General features: G+C 70.4%; 3 protein-coding genes and 1 long non-coding RNA gene across 4 annotated transcripts; all 4 read left to right on the top strand.

Annotated features, from left to right (window-relative positions):
- Nucleotides 1-137: 137 nt before the first annotated feature.
- Nucleotides 138-5,906, top strand: LOC135325351 (TERF1-interacting nuclear factor 2-like). The gene is made up of 9 exons (XM_064503319.1): nucleotides 138-302; nucleotides 1,066-1,237; nucleotides 2,745-2,852; nucleotides 2,936-3,037; nucleotides 4,368-4,478; nucleotides 5,042-5,141; nucleotides 5,309-5,390; nucleotides 5,478-5,533; nucleotides 5,623-5,906. The coding sequence occupies exons 1-9, from the start codon at nucleotides 283-285 to the stop codon at nucleotides 5,904-5,906; spliced, it is 1,035 nt and encodes a 344-aa protein (XP_064359389.1). The 5' UTR covers nucleotides 138-282.
- Nucleotides 5,907-7,077: 1,171 nt separating this feature from the next.
- On the top strand, nucleotides 7,078-7,298 carry LOC135325363 (uncharacterized). The gene is made up of 2 exons (XR_010386410.1): nucleotides 7,078-7,149; nucleotides 7,242-7,298. It is a non-coding gene; the product is annotated as an uncharacterized LOC135325363 (long non-coding RNA).
- A 527-nt stretch (nucleotides 7,299-7,825) lies between these two features.
- Nucleotides 7,826-10,247, top strand: LOC135325362 (NEDD8). The gene is made up of 4 exons (XM_064503330.1): nucleotides 7,826-7,901; nucleotides 8,871-8,918; nucleotides 9,360-9,442; nucleotides 10,003-10,247. Exons 1-4 carry the CDS (start codon nucleotides 7,884-7,886, stop codon nucleotides 10,094-10,096), a joined length of 243 nt encoding a protein of 80 aa, XP_064359400.1. The 5' UTR covers nucleotides 7,826-7,883; the 3' UTR covers nucleotides 10,097-10,247.
- A 487-nt stretch (nucleotides 10,248-10,734) lies between these two features.
- On the top strand, nucleotides 10,735-17,205 carry LOC135325368 (transmembrane 9 superfamily member 1-like). Its single transcript, XM_064503337.1, is given in 6 exon segments — nucleotides 10,735-10,777; nucleotides 11,504-11,807; nucleotides 13,195-13,855; nucleotides 13,858-13,950; nucleotides 14,773-15,046; nucleotides 15,826-17,205. Coding segments are annotated over 5 exon segments (1,710 nt in total). The 5' UTR covers nucleotides 10,735-10,777; nucleotides 11,504-11,522; the 3' UTR covers nucleotides 16,223-17,205.
- The last annotated feature ends 26 nt before the right edge of the window (nucleotides 17,206-17,231 follow it).

Here is a 17,231-nt window from a genome sequence, read left to right as displayed (position 1 = left end):
GGCGGGGAGGCGCCGCTGCTGCCCGGAGCCGGCGCCGGCTGCGCGGGGGGGGGGGGGGAGCGCGGTGACGTCACGCGGGGGCGGGGAGCGCGGCGCGCCGGGCCAATGGGGACGGAGGGGAGGGGGGGGAGGGGAAGGGGCGCGCGGCGGCGCGCTGACGTCACTTCCGGCGCGGCGCGCACGGGGCGCGCGGAGCCGCCGCTGCCCTCCCGCCGCCTCCGCCGCCGCCGCGGGGCCCGCCCGGAAGTGACGCCGCGCCGCCCCCCCCACCCGCTCCCCGGCATGGGCGGAAGTGACGTCAGGTGAACGGAGGAGGGGGGAGAACCGGCGGGCGGCGCGGGGGGAGGGGGGGGAGGCAGCGGCGCCGCGTGGGGGCGGAACTTCCGGGTTGGGGGGGGAGGAAGGGGGAGAAGCGTCACTTCCGGGTTGGGCTGGGAGGGAGGGGCCGCGGCGGGCGCTGGGGGCGGGGCTACGCGCCCGGGGGGCGGGGCCAAGGGGGGGTGCAGCGGGTTGGGGGCGCTGGGGGCGGGGCCAAGGGCCCGGGGGCGGGGCCAGCGGGGCTCTGGGCCTGGGGGCGGGGCTAAGGGAACAGGGGCGGGGCTATGGGGCTGGGGGCGGGGCCAAGAGGCTGTGGGCGGGGCTAAGGGGCTGTGGGTGGGGCTAAGGGATCATATGTGGTGCAGCGGGCAGGACCACGGGGCTGTGGGCGGGGCTAAGGGGCTGGGGGCGGGGCTAGGGGGCTGGGGGCGGGGCTAAGGGCCCATTGGCGGTGCAGTGGGCGGGACCATGGGGCTGTGGGCGGGGCTAAGGGGCTGTGGGCGGGGCTAAGGGGCCATAGCCAGCTCAGTGGGCAGACCCTGGGACTGTGGGCGGGGCTAAGGGACCATAGGTGGTGCAGTGGGTGGGGCTAAGGGGCTGTGGGCGGGGCTAAGAGTCTATGGGCGGGGCTAAGAGGCTGTGGGCGGGGCTAAGAGGCTGTGGGCGGGGCTAAGAGGCTGTGGGCGGGGCTAAGGGGCCCGTGGGGGCGGAGCCCGGCGGCTGACCCCGCCCCCCCCTCCGCCGCAGCCCCAGCGTGGCCCTGCGGCTGGCGCTGGCGGGGGCGTGGCACGTGGTGCGGGGGCGGAGCCTGGGCCAGTTCCCCCGGGTGCTGGGGCTGCTGGAGGCCGTGGGGCGGGCGGCGCCGGGGGCCGTGCGCTACCGCCATGGCGCCCGCCTCCGCCTCGGCCTCCAGGCCGCCGTGAGTATCCCCCCGCGCCCCGCCGCCCCTTCCCAGCGTGCCCCGGGCCGCCCCAAGATGGCCGCCTCCTTCCCCCCCTCCTCCACTCGGCAGCCCAAGATGGCTGCCGCCTCCCCCCCTCCTCACCTGGGACAGCCAAGATGGCCGCCGCCTTCCCCACCGGGCAGCCCAAGATGGCCGCCACCTCCTTCCTTCCCCATGGGGGCACCCAAGATGGCTGCCGCCTTCCCCCCTTCTCCACCGGGCAGCCCAAGATGGCCGCCGCCTTCCCCACCGGGCAGCCCAAGATGGCCGCCACCTCCTTCCTTCCCCATGGGGGCACCCAAGATGGCTGCCGCCTTCCCCCCTTCTCCACCGGGCAGCCCAAGATGGCTGCTGCCTCCCCCCTCCTCCCCTGGGCCCCCCAAGATGGCCACCGCCTTCCCCACCGGGCTACCCAAGATGGCCGCCACCTCCTTCCGTCTCTACAGGGGCACCCAAGATGGCTGCCACCTCCCCCCCCTCCTCCCCTGGGGCACCCAAGATGGCTGCCACCTTCCCCTCTCTGTCACTGGGTCTCCCAAGATGGCCGCCATCATCCTCCTTTCTACCCTTGGCCACCCAAGATGGCCGCCACCTTCTCCACCAGGCTGACCAAGATGGCCGCCACCTCCCCCCCTCCTCCCTTAGAGCACCCAAGATGGCCCCTGCCCTTCCCAGCGTGCTCTGGGCCCCCCCCAACATGGTCTCTCTGCTTCCCAGCATGCACCGGGCTGCCCAAGATGGCTGCCACCCTTCCCAGCATGGCCACCCCCTTCCCGGCGTGCACTGGGTCACTGCGGCAGCCATGTTCCCATGGTGCTTTGCTGCGGTAGCCATGTTAATGCTCTCCCCATGGTGGCAGCCATGTTCCTTATGCCATGTTCTTCCATTTCCCATGATGCCATGTGGCGGCGGCCATCTTGGCAGGGCGGTAGCCATGTTGCCACTCTTTGCTATGGTGGTGGCCATCTTCCCATGCTGCCCCACGGCGGCAGCCATGTTCCTGGGCTGGGCGGCCATGTTCCCGGGTGGACGGCCATGTTCCCGGGCGGGCGGCCATGTTCCCAGTTGGGCGGCCATGTTCCCAGGGTGGGCGGCCATCTTCCCTGGATGGGCAGCCATGTTCCCGGGTGGGCAGCCATGTTCCCAGGGTGGGCGGCCATGTTCCCAGGTGGGCGGCCATGTTCCCTGGATGGGCAGCCATGTTCCCGGGTGGGCAGCCATTTTCCCAGGGCGGGCGGCCATGTTCCCAGTTGGGCGGCCATGTTCCCAGGGTGGGCAGCCATGTTCCCAGGATCCCCAGCGCCGCCCCGAGCGTGGCGGCCATATTGCTTCCTCGCCCCGCTCCCGCCGCTCTCCCGACGAGGACGGCGGCCATGTTCCCGGGCAGGCGGCCATGTTCCCGGTGGAGGCAGCCACGTTCCCGGTGGAGGCGGCCATGTTCCCGGGAGGGGGGAGACCTCCCCCTTCCCATCATGCCTTGCAGGTGGTGGTGGCCATGCTGCGGGAGGCCCAGCCGGCCGGGCGGGTGCTGGACGCCGTCGACTCCTTCTTCCCCGAGGGCGAGCCGCCGGCCGCCGCCCAGGGCCACGCCGTGAGCCAATGGGAGGGGGCGGGGGGCGGGGCCTCGCCGGGGGGCCCAGGCGTGCCCTGAGGCCTCCCCTCCCCCCCCCGCAGACCCCCCGCGACCTGGCCATGGTGGGGGAGGCCCAGGAGAGCTTCCGCGAGCTGGTGCTGGCGCTGCTGGGAGACCGGGGCCGCCGGGCGGCCTACCTGCAGGTACCAGTGCCTCCCAGTACCCTCCCAGTATCCCCCAGTGCCCTCCCAGTATCTCCCGGTGCTTCCTAGTTCCCTCCCAGTGCCCTCCCAGTGCCTCCCAGTGTCGCCCCAGGGCTTCCTACTGCCCTCCTGGTGCCTCCTAGTGTCTCCCAGCGCCTCCCAGTACCTCCCAGTGCCTCCCAGTGCCCTCCCAGTGCCCTCCCAGTGTCCACCCAGTGCCCTCCCAGTCCCCTCCCAGTTCCCTCCCAGCACCTCCCAGCACCCCCCAGTCCCTCCCAGTCCCTCCCGGCAGGCTCAGGTTGCCCCGAGGGGGCCCCTCAGTCCCTCCCAGTCACCTCCCAGTGCCTCCCAGTGCCCTCCCAGTGCCTCCCAGTGACTCCCAGTGCCTCCCAGTCCCCTCCCAGTGCCTCCCAGTGCCCTCCCAGTCACCTCCCAGTGCCCTTCAGTGCCCTCTCAGCCCCTCCCAGCGCCTCCCAGAGCCCCCCAGTCCCTCCCAGTCCCTCCTGGCGGGTCCTGGCTGCCCCGAGGGGGCCGCCCAGTGGCTCCCAGTGGTTCCCAGTGCCTCCCAGTGTCCTCCCAGTGCCTCCCAGTGACTCCCAGTCACCTCCCAGTCCCCTCCCAGTCCCCTCCCAGTGCTCTTCAGTGCCCTCCCAGCCCGTCCCAGCGCCCCCCAGTCCCTCCCAGTCCCTCCCTGCGAGTCCTGGCTGCCCCGAGGGGCCGCCCAGCGGCTCCCAGTCCCCTCCCAGTGCCTCCCAGTCCCCTCCCAGTGCCTCCCAGTGTCCTCCTATCACCTCCCAGTGCCTCCCAGTGCCCTCCCAGTCCCTCCCAGTGCCTCCCAGTGCCCTCCCAGTGCCTCCCAGTGCCCTCCCAGTCCCCTCCCAGTGCCCTTCAGTGCCCTCTCAGCCCCTCCCAGCGCCTCCCAGTCCCTCCCAGTCCCTCCCGGCGGGTCCTGGCTGCCCCGAGGGGGCCGCCCAGTGGCTCCCAGTGCCCTCCCAGTGCCTCCCAGTCCTTCCCAGTGCCCTCCCAGTCCCCTCCCAGTGCCCTTCAGTGCCCTCTCAGCCCCTCCCAGCGCCTCCCAGTGCCCTCCAGTCCCTCCCAGTCCCTGCTGGCGGGTCCTGGCTGCCCCGAGGGGGCCGCCCAGTGGCTCCCAGTCCCCTCCCAGTCCCTCCCAGTGCCTCCCAGTGTCCTCCTAGCACCTCCCAGTGCCCTCCCAGCGCCTCCCAGTCCCTCCCAGCGCCCCCCAGTCCCTCCCGGCGAGTCCTGGCTGCCCCGAGGGGGCCGCCCAGTGGCTCCCAGTGGCTCCCAGTGGCTCCCAGTGGGCGTGGCGCAGGGGGCGGCGGGGCGGGAGTACGGCGAGCCCTTCCTGCGGGCCCTGGAGCGCCTCTTCTTCGAGTACCTGCAGCGGCTGGAGAGCGCCCTGCCCCCCCCCGACCTGCGCCAGGTGGGCGGGGCCGCGGCCCGGGGGGGCGGGGCCAGGCCCGGGGGGCGGGGCTTGGCCGGGGGGGCGGGGCTAGGCCCGGGGGCGGGGCTGACGGGGGGCGGGAGGGGCTCGGCGGGAGGGTTTGCAGCGGGAGGAGGGGGCGTGGCCTGCACATGGGGGCGGGGCCTGCACATGGGGGGCGTGGCTTGGGGTGTGGGCGGGGCCTGGGGAACGTGGGCGGGGCTTTGGGTTAGAGCAGTGGGGAGGGAGAGGAATCCTGGGCGGGGGTGGCGCTTCCTGGGGGGCGGGGCTTGTGGAGGTGGGCGGGGCTTGGGGAGAGGGGGCGGGGCTAAGGGGAGGGGGCGGGGCCTCAGGGGAGGGGCGGGGCTCCAGGGAGGGGGTGGGGCCGGGGGGCGGGGCTTTGCCATGCAGGGGGCGGGGCTGGCTGGGAGGGGGCGGGGCCTATAGAAGGGGGTGGCATCCGGGGAGGGGGGGGGCTGGTCTCGGTGGGGGGGGTGTTGCTGGGAAGGGGGCGGGGCCTCGGGCTAGGCCCCGCCCCCCTGACCCAAGCCCCGCCCCCCCAGCTGCAGGAGGCCGTGTGGCGCCACGCCTCCCCCGGGCCCCGCCCCCGGGAGCTGCCAATCCTGAGCCGCTACCTGGCCGACATGGGCCACGCCTCCTCCGGTAGGCGGGGCTTCGCTTGGGAGGGGGGCGGGGCTTACGGTCACCCCCCTATGGGGGGCGGGGCCTGGCTGTGGGGTGGGGCTACGCAGCAAGGGGAGGGGGGAGACGTAGGGGGCGGGGCTTATCACGAAGCCCCGCCCCCTGCTCATAGCCCCGCCCCCTCGCAGGCCCTTTGCCCCGCCCCCTGAGCCCCGCCCCGCCGCCCCCCCGGACGCCGGGGCCCCTCCGCCGGGAGCCGCCCCCCCGCCGGTAAGTGGCTCCGCCCCCCTCCCCCCCGGAAAGCCCCGCCCCCTCGCTGGCCCCGCCCCCAGCCCTCACGGCCCCGCCCCCTTGCAGGCTGCTGCCCCGCCCCCGGCTCCGGAGGCTCCGCCCCCTGCAGGCGCCGCCCCTGGGTGAGTGACGGGACCTGGGGGGGGGGGCAGGGAGGGAGGGACCCAGGCGTCCGGGCCCCGCCCTCATCCCCCCTCCCCCCCCCCGCAAGGATTCGTTGATGAGGTCATCGATGACACGGAGAGCGAGGCGTCGTCCGGCGGGAAGGTCCATTGGGGGGCGGTTTGGGGTGGAATTGGGGGATTTTGGGGGCAATTTGGGGGATTTTGGGGGCAATTTGGGGTCCCGGGGGCATTTTTGGGTCTGGAAGAGGCAATTTTGGGGCCTGGGGGGGCAATTTGGGGTGGAATTGGGGGATTTTGGGGGCGTTTGGGGTCCCGGGGGCAATTTTGGGTCTGGAAGAGGCAATTTGGGGTCCGGGGGGGGGCAATTTAGGGGCGATTTGGGGGAATTTGGGGGCAGTTTGGGGTCTGGGGGGGCAATTTGGGGGTTCGGGGGCAGTTTGGGGCAATTTGGGGCAATTTGGGGCAATTTGGTGTCTGGAGGGGGCAATTTTGGGTCTGGAAGAGGCAATTTGGGGTCCGGGGGGGGCAATTTAGGGGCGATTTGGGGGAATTTGGGGGCAGTTTGGGGTCTGGGGGGGCAATTTGGGGGTTCGGGGGCAGTTTGGGGCAATTTGGGGCAATTTGGGGCAATTTGGGGTCTGGAGGAGGCAATTTGGGGACTGGAAGGGGCAATTTGGGGTCCGGGGGGGGCAATTAGGGGCGATTTGGGGGAATTTGGGGGCAGTTTGGGGTCTGGGGGGGCAATTTGGGGGGTTTTGGGGGCATTTTGGGGGTTTTGGGGGCGATTTGGGGGATTTTGGGGGGCATTTTGGGGTCCCGGGGGCATTTTTGGGTCTGGAAGAGGCAATTTGGGGTCCGGGGGGGGCAATTTAGGGGTGATTTGGGGGCAGTTTGGGGTCTGGGGGGGCAATTTGGGGGGTTTTGGGGGCAATTTGGGGGCTTTTGGGGGGCATTTGGGGGGTTTTGGGGGCGATTTGGGGGATTTTGGGGGGCATTTTGGGGTCCCGGGGGGCAATTTTGGGTCTGGAAGGGGCAATTTAGGGGCAATTTGGGGGTTTTGGGGGCATTTTGGGGTCCCGGGGGCAATTTTGGGGTCTGGGGGGGCAATTTGGGGTGGAATTGGAGGATTTTGGGGGCATTTTGGGGTCCCGGGGGCAATTTTGGGTCTGGAAGAGGCAATTTGGGGGTCTGGGGGGGGCAATTTGGGGTCGAATTGGGGATTTTGGGGGCGTTGGGGTCTGGGGGGGCAATTTGGGGGTTCGGGGGCAGTTTGGGGCAATTTGGGGTCTGGAAGAGGCAATTTTGGGGTCCGGGGGGGCAATTTAGGGGCGATTTGGGGGAATTTGGGGGCAGTTTGGGGTCTGGGGGGCAATTTGGGGGGTTTTGGGGCAATTTGGGGGGTTTGGGGGCAATTTGGGGGGTTTGGGGGGGCAATAGAGGGCCTGGGGGGGGCAGTTAGGACCCGGGGGAGTAATTAAAGCTCTGGGGGGGGGGGTTAATTAGCAGCCAGGGGTAATTAAGATGGGGGGGTAATTAATTGTCCCCCTCTCCCCCCTTCCCCCCCCCCAGGTGGAGCCCCCTGCCCCTCCCCCGCCGCGCCCTGACCCCGCCCGGTGAGTACCCCTCCCCCCTCCTCAACCCCCCCCCCCGTTAAGTAATTAATTACCCCCCTGGCCGCTAATTGCCCCCCTCCCCCCCCCAACAGGTGGGCCCAGGCGTCCGGGCCCCTCCCCCGCTGCCAAATAAAGAGCCATGGAGCTTTGCCGCCTGCCACATTTTGCGCCGCCCCCCCCCCCCCCCCCGCTTCCCCCCCCCATTGCGGGTGTTCAGCCCGTTGCCCTCAATGGGGGGCCGGGCTGTACCACGTGACCAAGCGGGGGGGGGGGTTATAACGCGCCAATGGGGTGAAGGGGGGGGTAAGAGGGGCCGATGGGAGCGTGGGGAGGGCTGAGGGGAGCCGCAGCACGTGATTAACCGCGGGGCATGATGGGATTTAACCCCCCTGTTTAGCCGCCAAAGCCGCTCCCCCCCCCCCCCCCAGCGCGTTGCGCCTTGGTACAGTCCGGGGAGGGGAGGGGGGGCGGGTCTGCACCGGCGGCGGCGCCGCTGATTGGCCGCGCCGCCGCTGAGTGGCCGCCGCGCCGCCCAATGGCGGGCGTCGCTGTGTGTGGGGGGGGCGGAACTACAACTCCCAGCGGCCCGCGCGGCGCCGCCATTTTGCGCGCTGGGAAATGGAGTCCGCGCGGGGACTCTGCGGGGGGGGGGGAGAGGCGGACGTGACGTCAGGGCGAGGGGGAGGGCGTTTCGCTTCCGGGGTCAGAGGTGAGGCGGAGCCGGCGCGGCCACGATGCTGATCAAAGTGAAGGTGCAGCCTCCCCCCCGCCCCCCCCCCTCCCCGCCGCGGGGCATTGTGGGATCGAGGTGGGGGGGGGGAACCGGCCGGGCCGCGGGGCATTGTGGGGAGTTGGGGGGGCTGGCGGGGGGGGGGGGCGTCCAGAGCTGGGGGAGTGGGGGGGAACCAGGCCCGGCCGCGGGGCGTTGTGGGATTGGGGGGGGACTTGGGGGGGGGCCCGGGGCACTGTGGGTTGTGGGGGGGCCGCGGGGCATTGTGGGATTGTGGGGGGGCCTGGGGGGACCCGGGGGTGTGTGAGGGAGCCCCAGGGCATTGTGGGATTGGGGGGGGACTGGGGGGCACTGGGGGATTGGGGGGGGACTGGGAGGGCCCCAGGGCATTGTGGGATTGGGGGGGGCCTGGGGGGGCTCTGGGGGATTTGGGGGGGATACTGGGGGGTCCCGGGGCATTGTGGGATTCTGGGGGGGGGGCCCGGGGCATTGTGGGATTGTGGGAGGGACTGGGGGGGCCCCGGGCATTGTGGGATTGTGGGGGGACTGGGGGGCCCCGGGGCATTGTGGGATTGGGGGGGGGACTGGGGGGGCCCTGGGGCATTGTGGGATTGAGGGGGGCACCAGGCCGTGCCCAGGGGCATTGTGGGATTGGGGGGGGCCAGGCCGTGCCCAGGGGCATTGTGGGATTGTGGGGGACTTGGAGGGACTCCAGGGCATTGTGGGATTGAGGGGGGACCAGGCCGTGCCCAGGAGCATTGTGGGATTGGGGGGGCACTTGGAGGGACTCCAGGGCATTGTGGGATTGAGGGGGGGACCAGGCCGTGCCCAGGAGCATTGTGGGATTGGGGGGGATGGAACAACCCCCAGGGCACTGTGGGAGCTGGGGCAGCCCCAGGGCATTGTGGGACTGGGGGGGGCTTTGCCATGCCCCAGGCACGCTGGGAAGGGGGCGGGGCCCTCACAGGCTCCGCCCCCCCAACTGGGGCAGACGCTGACTGGGAAGGAGATTGAGATCGACATCGAGCCCACGGACAAGGTAGGAGAAGGCGGAGCCTGGCTGGCCCCGCCCCTGCTTCCCAGCATGCCCTGGGGCTGCCGGCGCCTTCCCAGCAGCCCCTGGGGCCCTAGGCCTCCCACGATCCCCGGGGGCGGGCAGTCCTTCGGCGTCCCACAATGCCCTGAGACCAGAGGGTAGGTTCTCCAGTGTCCCATGATGCTCTGGGGCTTGGCGGGGGGGGCTACTCTGGCTTCCCATGATGCTTTGGGGCTGGAGACAGGGGTCCTGCGGTGTCCCATGATGCCCCGGGGCTGGCTGCGGGCTGGTCCTCCCTTTTCCCACGATGCCTTGAGGCCATTAGGGCTCCTTCGTTGTCCCACGATGCCCCGGGGCTGCAGGGCGGGTCCTCCGGCGTCCCACGATGCCCTGGGGCGCGGCGGGGGGGGGGCGTCTGCGGCTTCCCATGATGCCTTGGGGCAGGTGGAGCGCATCAAGGAGCGGGTGGAGGAGAAGGAGGGGATCCCCCCCCAGCAGCAGCGCCTCATCTACAGCGGCAAGCAGATGTGAGGGGGCGGGGCCTAGCGGCAGGGGGCGGGGCCTAAAGGGTGGGGGCGGGGCCTCGTGGTGGGGGGCGGGGCCTCACACCAATGGGCGGGGCCTAAGGGGAGTGGGGGGGGCCTGGTAGGGGGTGTGAGGGGTGGGGGTGGTGCTGGGGGGTGGGGGTTAGGGGGTGGGGTTAGGGGTGGGGCTTAAGGGGGCGGGGCTTAAAGGGGAGGGACTCGAGTGGGTGGGGCTTAAGGAGGAGGGGCAGGGCTATGGGAGGGGCTTGAGGAAAGGTGTGGCTTAGGGAGGAGGGGTCAGGCTAAGGGGGGAGAGTAGGATTGAGGGGGTGGGGCTTAGTGAAGGGGCGGGGCTTGGGGCAGAGGGGCGGGGCTTAGGGCAGGGGGAGGCTTAAGGGGACTGTGGGGGGGTTGAGCTGGGGACGGGGAGCAGGGGGCGGGGCTTGGAAGGGGGCGGAGCCAGAGATACCGGGGGTGGGGCCTGTGAGGGGGCGGGGCTCAGGGGGGCGGGGCTTGCCGGGGGCGGGGCCCAGGCATCCGGGCGAGCGTGGCCCCGTTGCCAGGAACGACGAGAAGACGGCGGCCGACTACAAGATCCAGGGCGGCTCCGTCCTCCACCTCGTGCTGGCCCTGCGCGGGGGCGGGGCCTCCCGGTGAGGGGGCGGGGCCTCCCGGTGAGGGGGCGGGGCCCACCCCCGGCCCCGCCCCCTTCCCCAGGGCCCGCCCCCGAGCGGCTCCCCTTGCCCCCCCCCGCTGTGATGCCCCCTCCACCGCCCCCCCCGTGTAATAAAGTGTCTTGGTGATGTCACGCCAGCTGCTCTGATGTCATTGGTGTGGGTCCCCCCTCCTTGGGACCACGGTGTTGCCCCTTTAAGCCCCCCCCAGCTGTTAGAAGCACAGGTAGCTCCGCCCACTCTGCCTGTAGCCCCGCCCACTCTGCCTGTAGCCCCGCCCCCTTTCCGGGAGGGGAGCGATTCCCCTTGATGCCAAAGCCAAGGGGCGGGGTTTGGTGGCATTGCCCTTTTAATGGCACTGGTGGCCCCACAAAGTCATGGCATGGCCCTTTTAAGAGCTGGCGGGGGGGGGGTTGACATCGTCCTTTTAAGACCGGCTGTGGGGCCCACTATCGCTCTCCGGCATCACCCTTTGAAGAGTGTTGCCCTTTGAAGAGCCGCTGGTGGGGTCCACGGGGAATGTGGGGGGGTCTTAAAGGGGCAATGCCAGCACCGGCACGGCGCCCTCCTCCCGTTGGGCACTGGCCCCTTTAAGAGCGGCACCGGAAGCGCGTCAGAGGCCCGGAAGTGGCGGTGGGCACTTGGCCCCGCCCCCTGCAAGCAGGTCGGTGGCACCGGGAGCCCCGGGGGGGTGGGGAGCGGCAGGCGGCCAATGGGGTGGGGGGAGCTGGGGAGGCAGCCAATGGGGGGGGAGGGAGGATGGGGGGGGCTTGGGGGGCAACCAATGGCAGGGAGGCTCCCAGGGGGGAGAGCCAATGGGGTGGAAGAAGGGGGTAGCGGGGCCCCAGGGGGGCGGCCAATGGGGTGGAGGTGCTGAGTGGGTCAGCCAATGGGTGTTGACCCCCAGTTGGGTCAGCCAATGGGTGAAGACGACCCAGTTGGGTCAACTGTTGGGTGTTGACCCCCCAGTTGGGTCAACCAATGGGGGAAGGAGCCCCAGTTGGGTCAACGAATGGGGGAAGGAGGTCCAGTTGAGCCAACCAATGGGCAACAACTCCCCAGCTGGGTCAACCAATGGGTGAAGAAGACCCAGTTGGGTCAACCAATGGGGGAGGGAGGCCCAGTTGGGCCAGCCGATGGGTTTTGACCCCCTTGTCACATCAGCCAATGGGTGAAGGTGCCCCAGTTGGGTCAACCAATGGGTGCAGACACCCCGGTTGGGTCAACCAATGGCCGTTGACCTCCCGCTTGAGCCAGCCAATGGCCGAGCACCCCGAATCGGGCCGACCAACGGGCGAAGACGCCCCGGTTGGGTCCCCCCAACACTAGAAGACCTCCCCACCTCCCCCCCCCCGCCGGTGACCAATGGGACGCCCGCCTCCCGCCGCAGGCCCCGCCCCCCCGGCGCCATGGGGCCCCGGCGGCTGCTGCTGCTGCTGGCGCTGGCGTGGGCGGGGGGGGCGGCGCCGGGCCGCTACGCCCCCGGCGACCCGGTGCCCCTCTACGTGGCCACCGTGGGGCCCTACCACAACCCCGGCGAGACCTACGGCTACTACGCCCTGCCCGTCTGCCGCCCCCCGGGCCCCGCCCCCCGGCCCCGCCCCCCCGCCATGGCCGCCTCCCTCTACCGCATCCGCTTCCGCCGCGACGCCCCCCGCGCCCCGCTCTGCACCCTGCGGCTCGGCCCCGACGAGGTGAGGGGGGGGGGACCGGGGGTGTGGGGCCGGGACGCCTGGGCCCCGCCGTGGGGCTGTTGTGGGGTGGGGGTAGACCTGATGGCCAAGATGGGAGCCTGCCATGGGGCAGCTGGGGGGTCTGGGTAGACGTGATGGCCAAGATGGGAGCCTGCCATGGGGCAGCTGGGGGTCTGGGTAGACCTGATGGCCAAGGTGGGAGCCCACTGTGGGGTGACCTGGGGTCTGGGTAGACTTGATGGCCAAGATGGGAGCCTGCTGTGGGGGTGACCTGGGGTCTGGGTAGACCTGATGGCCAAGATGGGAGCCCGCCATGGGGTGGCTGGGGGTCTGGGTAGACCTGATGGCCAAGGTGGGAGCCTGCTGTGGGGTGGCTGAGGGTCTGGGTAGACCTGATGGCCCGGATGGGAGCTTGGTGTGGGGAGGGATTTGGGGCCCAGATGCCTGGATCCTGGGGGGCGGGGGGGGCAGAGCCAGGACGCCTGGGCCCATGGGGTGGGGATGGGACACCTGGGCCCTGCTGTGGGGCAGCTGTGGGGTGGGGGTAGACCTGATGGCCAAGATGGGAGCCCACCATGGGGAGGGATTTGGGGCCTGGGCAGCTGGGTCCTGGGTGGGGGGGGGCGGAGCCAGGATGCCTGGGCTCCTCCTAGGGGGCGGGGCCAAGACGCCTGGGCTCATAGGGTGGGGCTGGGACACCTGGGCCCCGCCATGGGGCAGCAGTGGGGGTCTGGGTAGACCTGATGTCCAAGATGGGAGCTTGGTGTGGGGAGGGATTGGGGGCCTGGACCCCTGGATCCTGGGTGGGGGGCAGAGCCAGGACGCCTGGGCCCCTGCTAGGGGGCGGAGCCAAGACACCTGGGCCCATGGGGTGGGGCCCAACTGCCCGGATCCTCCATGGGGCAGAGGAAGGGGAGTGGGTAGACCTGATGGCCAAGATGGGAGCTTGGTGTGGGGAGGGATTGGGGGCCTGTACACCTGGGTGCTGGGTGGGGGGGCGGAGCCAGGACGCCTGGGCCCCTGCTAGGGGGCGGGGCCAAGATGCCTGGGGCCTATTGGGTGGGGCCGAACTGCCTGGATCCGCCATGGGGCAGCGGGATGGGAGTGGGTAGACCTGATGGCTGGGATGGGAGCTTGGTGTGGGGAGGGATTCCTGGCTCCTATTGGGCTCCTGCTAGGGGGCGGGGCCCGGACGCCTGGGCCCCTTCTCGGGGAGCTCACCCGGACGCCTGGGCCCCGTCCCGGGCTGGGGGAAGGGCTCCAGGTCACCTGGGTCCCTCCTGGAAGGCCGAAGGTGGAGGAGAAGGTAGACCTGGCCTCCGGGTTGGGGGGGAGGAGCCACGCCCGGACGCCTGGGCCCCTTTCTGCCCCTCCCCCCCCCAACCAGGTGGAGCAGCTGCGGGCGGCCGTGGAGGCCCTCTACTACTTCGAGTTCGTGGTGGACGAGCTGCGGGTGCGGGGCTTCGTGGGGGCGGTGGAGGAGGGCGGGGGGCCGCCCCACGGCCGCCGCCTCGGCCTCTGGACCCACCTCGACTTCCACCTGGCCTGGCGGGGCGACCGCGTGGTGGCCGCCAACCTCAGCACGGGCTCCGCCCGCCCCCGGGGGCTGCCCCGGGGCCCCCTGGCCCTGACCCACACGTATGGGGTGCGCTGGAGCCGGGCGCCGGCGGGGCGGGGCCGGGCGCAGGCCGCCGCCCTCCGCCGGCCCCCCCCGGACCTCCACCGCTTGGCCTTGCTCAACGGGGCCGCGCTGGTGGCCCTGCTGGGCGGCTTCGTGGCCGTGGTCCTCCTGCGGGTGCGGCGCAGCCAGGGGGCGCCGGCCGGCGGCCGCGGGGAGGCGGCGGCCATCTTGGAGGACCCCGACGGCGGTTGGAAGGCCGTGCGGGGCGACGTCTTCCGGCCTCCGCCGCGGCCCGGGCTGCTCAGCGCCTCGCTGGGCGCCGGCTGCCAGCTCCTGGCCTTGGGGGCCGGGGGGCTGGCGCTGGGCGGGGCCGGGGGGCGGGGCCAAGGCCCGGGCGGGGCCGCCGCCCTCCTCTACGCCCTCACCGCCCCCCCGCCGGCTACGTGGCCGGCGGCCTCTACCGTCGCCTCGGCGGGCGCCGATGGGTGGCCAATGGGGTGCTCACCAGCGGCATCTTCGCCGGTGAGGGGCCCCTCTAGGGGGCGTTTGGTGTCTATGGGGCCCCTCTGGTCGCTCTTGGTTGGGCTGGGCTCTATGGTCCCCGTTGGGTGGCCCTGGGGCATTTGGTCTCTATGGGGCCCCTCTGGTCGGTCTTGGTTGGGCTGGGCTCTATGGTCCCCGTTGGGTGGCCCTGGGGCGTTTGGTCTCTATGGGGCCCCTCTGGTCGCTCTTGGTTGGGCTGGGCTCTATGGTCCCCGTTGGGTGGCCCTGGGGCGTCTGGGCTCTGTGGGGCCCCTCTGGTCACTCATGGTTGGGCTGGACTCTGTGGTCCCCGTTGGGTGGCCCTGGGGTGTCTGGGCTCCATGGGGCCCCTCTGGTTGCTCTTCGTTGGGCTGGGCTCTATGGTCCCCGTTGGGTGGCCCTGGGGTGTCTGGGCTCCATGGGGCCCCTCTGGTCACTCTTGGTTGGGCTGGGCTCTATGGTCCCCGTTGGGTGGCCCTGGGGTGATCGGTCTCCATGGGGCCCCTCTGGTTGCTCTTCGTTGGGCTGGGCTCTATGGTCTCTCTCTATGGAGGCTTTCGGTGAGGCCTCTCTGGTGCCTCTTGGGTGTGTCTCTATGGTCCCTGGGGAGAAATGTGGGAGGACCCTTGGGGAGAGGCCTCTCTGGTGTCCCTTGGGGAGTGTCTCTATGGTCCCTGGGTGGAAACGTGGGAGGACCCTTGGGGAGAGGCCTCTCTGGTGTCCCTTGGGGGTGTCTCTATGGTCTCCAGGGAGAAATGGGGGGGGGTGGGGAGGCCTCTCTGGTGCCCCTTGGAGGTGTCTTTATGGCCGCCTGCCCCACAGGGCCCTTCCTGGTGACCTGGAGCGTGGTGAACGCGGTGCACTGGGCCCACGGCTCCACCCGGGCGCTGCCGGCCGCCGCCGGGGGGCTGCTGCTGGCCACGTGGCTCCTCCTGGGCCTCCCATTGGTCCTCCTGGGCGCCGCCGCCGGGCGCAGCCGGGCCGGCCCCCTCGAGGCCCCCGGCCGCCCCAAGGGCGCCGCCCGGCCCATCCCGCCCCAGCCCTGGTACCGGGCCACTCTGGTCCACGCCGTCGTTGGAGGCTTCCTCCCCTTCAGGTGAGTCCTCCGGGGCCTCTCTGGGGCGTCTACGGGAGTCTCTGTGGTCCCTGGAGGTGGTTGGGCCTGTCCGGAGCGTCTAGGCAAGACTCTATGGGCCTTGCTGTGTTTTTCTATACTGCCTAGGAGAGACTCTATGGTCCCCAGAGGTGGCCAAGCCTCTCTGGAGCGTCTAGAGGAGACTCTATGGGTCCTGCTGGGTCTTTCTGTAGAGTCTAGGCAAGACTCTATGATCCCTGGAGGTGGTCAGGCCTCTCTGGAGGGTCTAGGAGAGAGTCTATGGTCCCCGGAGGTCGTTGGGCCTCTCTGGAGCATGTAGGCAAGACTCTATGGCCCCTAGTGGGTCTTTCTGTCACACCTAGGCGAGACTCTATGGTCCCTAGAGCTAGTTGGGTCTTTCTGGCGCCTCTAAGTGAGACTCTATGGCCCCTACTGGGTCTTTCTGTCACACCTAGGCGAGACTCTATGGTCCCTAGAGGTAGTTGGGTCTTTCTGGAGCCTCTAAGTGAGACTCTATGGCCCTGGTGGGTCTTTCCATCACGCCTAGGTGAGACTCTATGGTCCCTAGAGATAGTTGGGTCTTTCTGAAGCCTCTAAGTGAGACTCTATGGCCCCCATGGGTCCTTCCATCACACCTAGGCGAAACTCTATGGTCCCTAGAGGTAGTTGGGCCTTTCTGGTGCCTCTAGACAAGACTCTATGGCCCCCGGTGGGTCTTTCCGTGCCATCTGGGCAGGACTCCGTGGTCTAACGAGCCCCCATTCCCCCCCCCCCCCCAGCGCCGTCTCGGTGGAGCTCCACTACGTCTTCGCCACGGCGTGGGGCCGGGAGCCCTACGCCCTCGACGGCGACCTCCTGGCCTGCGTCTGCGCCGTGCCGCTGGCCGTGGGCGCCTGCCTCTCCGTGGCCCTCACCTACCTGCAGCTCGCCGGGGAGGACTTCCGGTGGTGGTGGCGCCCGGCCCTCGGCGCCGGCTCCGCCGGCCTCTTCCTCCTCCTCTACGCCCTCTTCTACTTCTGCTGCCGCTCCAACATGTCCGGCCCGGTGCAGACGGTGGAGTTCTTCGGCTACTGCCTGCTGGCGGCCTACGCCGCCGCCCTCGCCATGGCCGCCGTCGCCTTCTTCGCCTCCTTCACCTTCGTCCGCTACATCTACATCAACCTCAAGATGGATTGAGGCGGGTCCGGGGCGCAGGCGCAAGATGGCCGCCCCCCCCGTGCTGCGGCGGAGGCGGGGCCGGTCTGCCCAAGATGGCCTCCTTCGCCTGCCCGAGGCGGCCGTCGGGTCTGCCCAAGATGGCCGCCTTCACCTGCCTGAGGTGGCCATCGGGTCTGCCCAAGATGGCCTCCTTCGCTTGCCCGAGGCGGCCGTCGGGTCTGCCCAAGATGGCTGCCTTCACCTGCCTGAGGTGGCCATCGGGTCTGTCCAAGATGGCCGCCTGCCCCCTCTGCCCACCGCAGCTCAAGATGGCCGCCCCCCATGGCAGCATCCGTGGGGCGAGGCCATTTTGGGCCCCCCCCCGCACACTTCCCCTCCCCCTTGCTGGGAGGGGCCGCCTCCCATTGGCCGGCGTTGGCCAATCGGGACACGGGGCTGTGTCTGGAGGCCTCTCTGCAGAGTCTAGATGAGTCTCTATGGTCCCCCCAGGCCTTGGAGGTCTGTCTAGGCTGCCTAAAGGAGTCTCTATGGTCCCCCCAAGCCATTGGGGACTCTCTAGGCTGCCTAGAGGAGTCTCTATGGTCCCCCCAGGCCATGGAGGGTCTCTCTGGGCTGCTTGGAGGAGTCTCTACAGTCCTCCTAGGCCATGGGGGTCTCTCTAGGGGGATCTCTATGGTCCCTGCAGGCAGGTAGGCCAGTCTGGACGGTCTGGTTGGGTCTCTATGGTCTCCTTGCGCCCTGGAGGCCTTTCTGGACCATCCAAAATGAGCCTCTCTTTCCCCCGTAGGCCATGGAGGCCGCTCTGGACCCTCAAGGTGAGTCTCTATGGTCCTCCCAGGCGGGCGGGCCTCACGGACGGCCCCGTTGGGCCTCCGTGGTCGCCGTTCTGGAGCCTCTAGACGAGTCTCTATGGCCACCACGGGGCTGAGGGGGCGGGGCTTGGGGGCGGCGCTCTGATTGGTCGCTCCGTGTCGGCGTTTGGTAATAAAAAAGGAGGAAAAGCCACGTTTTTTGGTGAACTGGGGGG

The sequence above is a fragment of the Dromaius novaehollandiae genome, chromosome 36, assembly GCF_036370855.1.
Source record: "Dromaius novaehollandiae isolate bDroNov1 chromosome 36, bDroNov1.hap1, whole genome shotgun sequence".
NCBI lineage: Eukaryota > Metazoa > Chordata > Aves > Casuariiformes > Dromaiidae > Dromaius > Dromaius novaehollandiae.
Note: the sequence above shows the minus strand (reverse complement) of the source record. Positions and strands in the feature narration are given on the sequence as shown.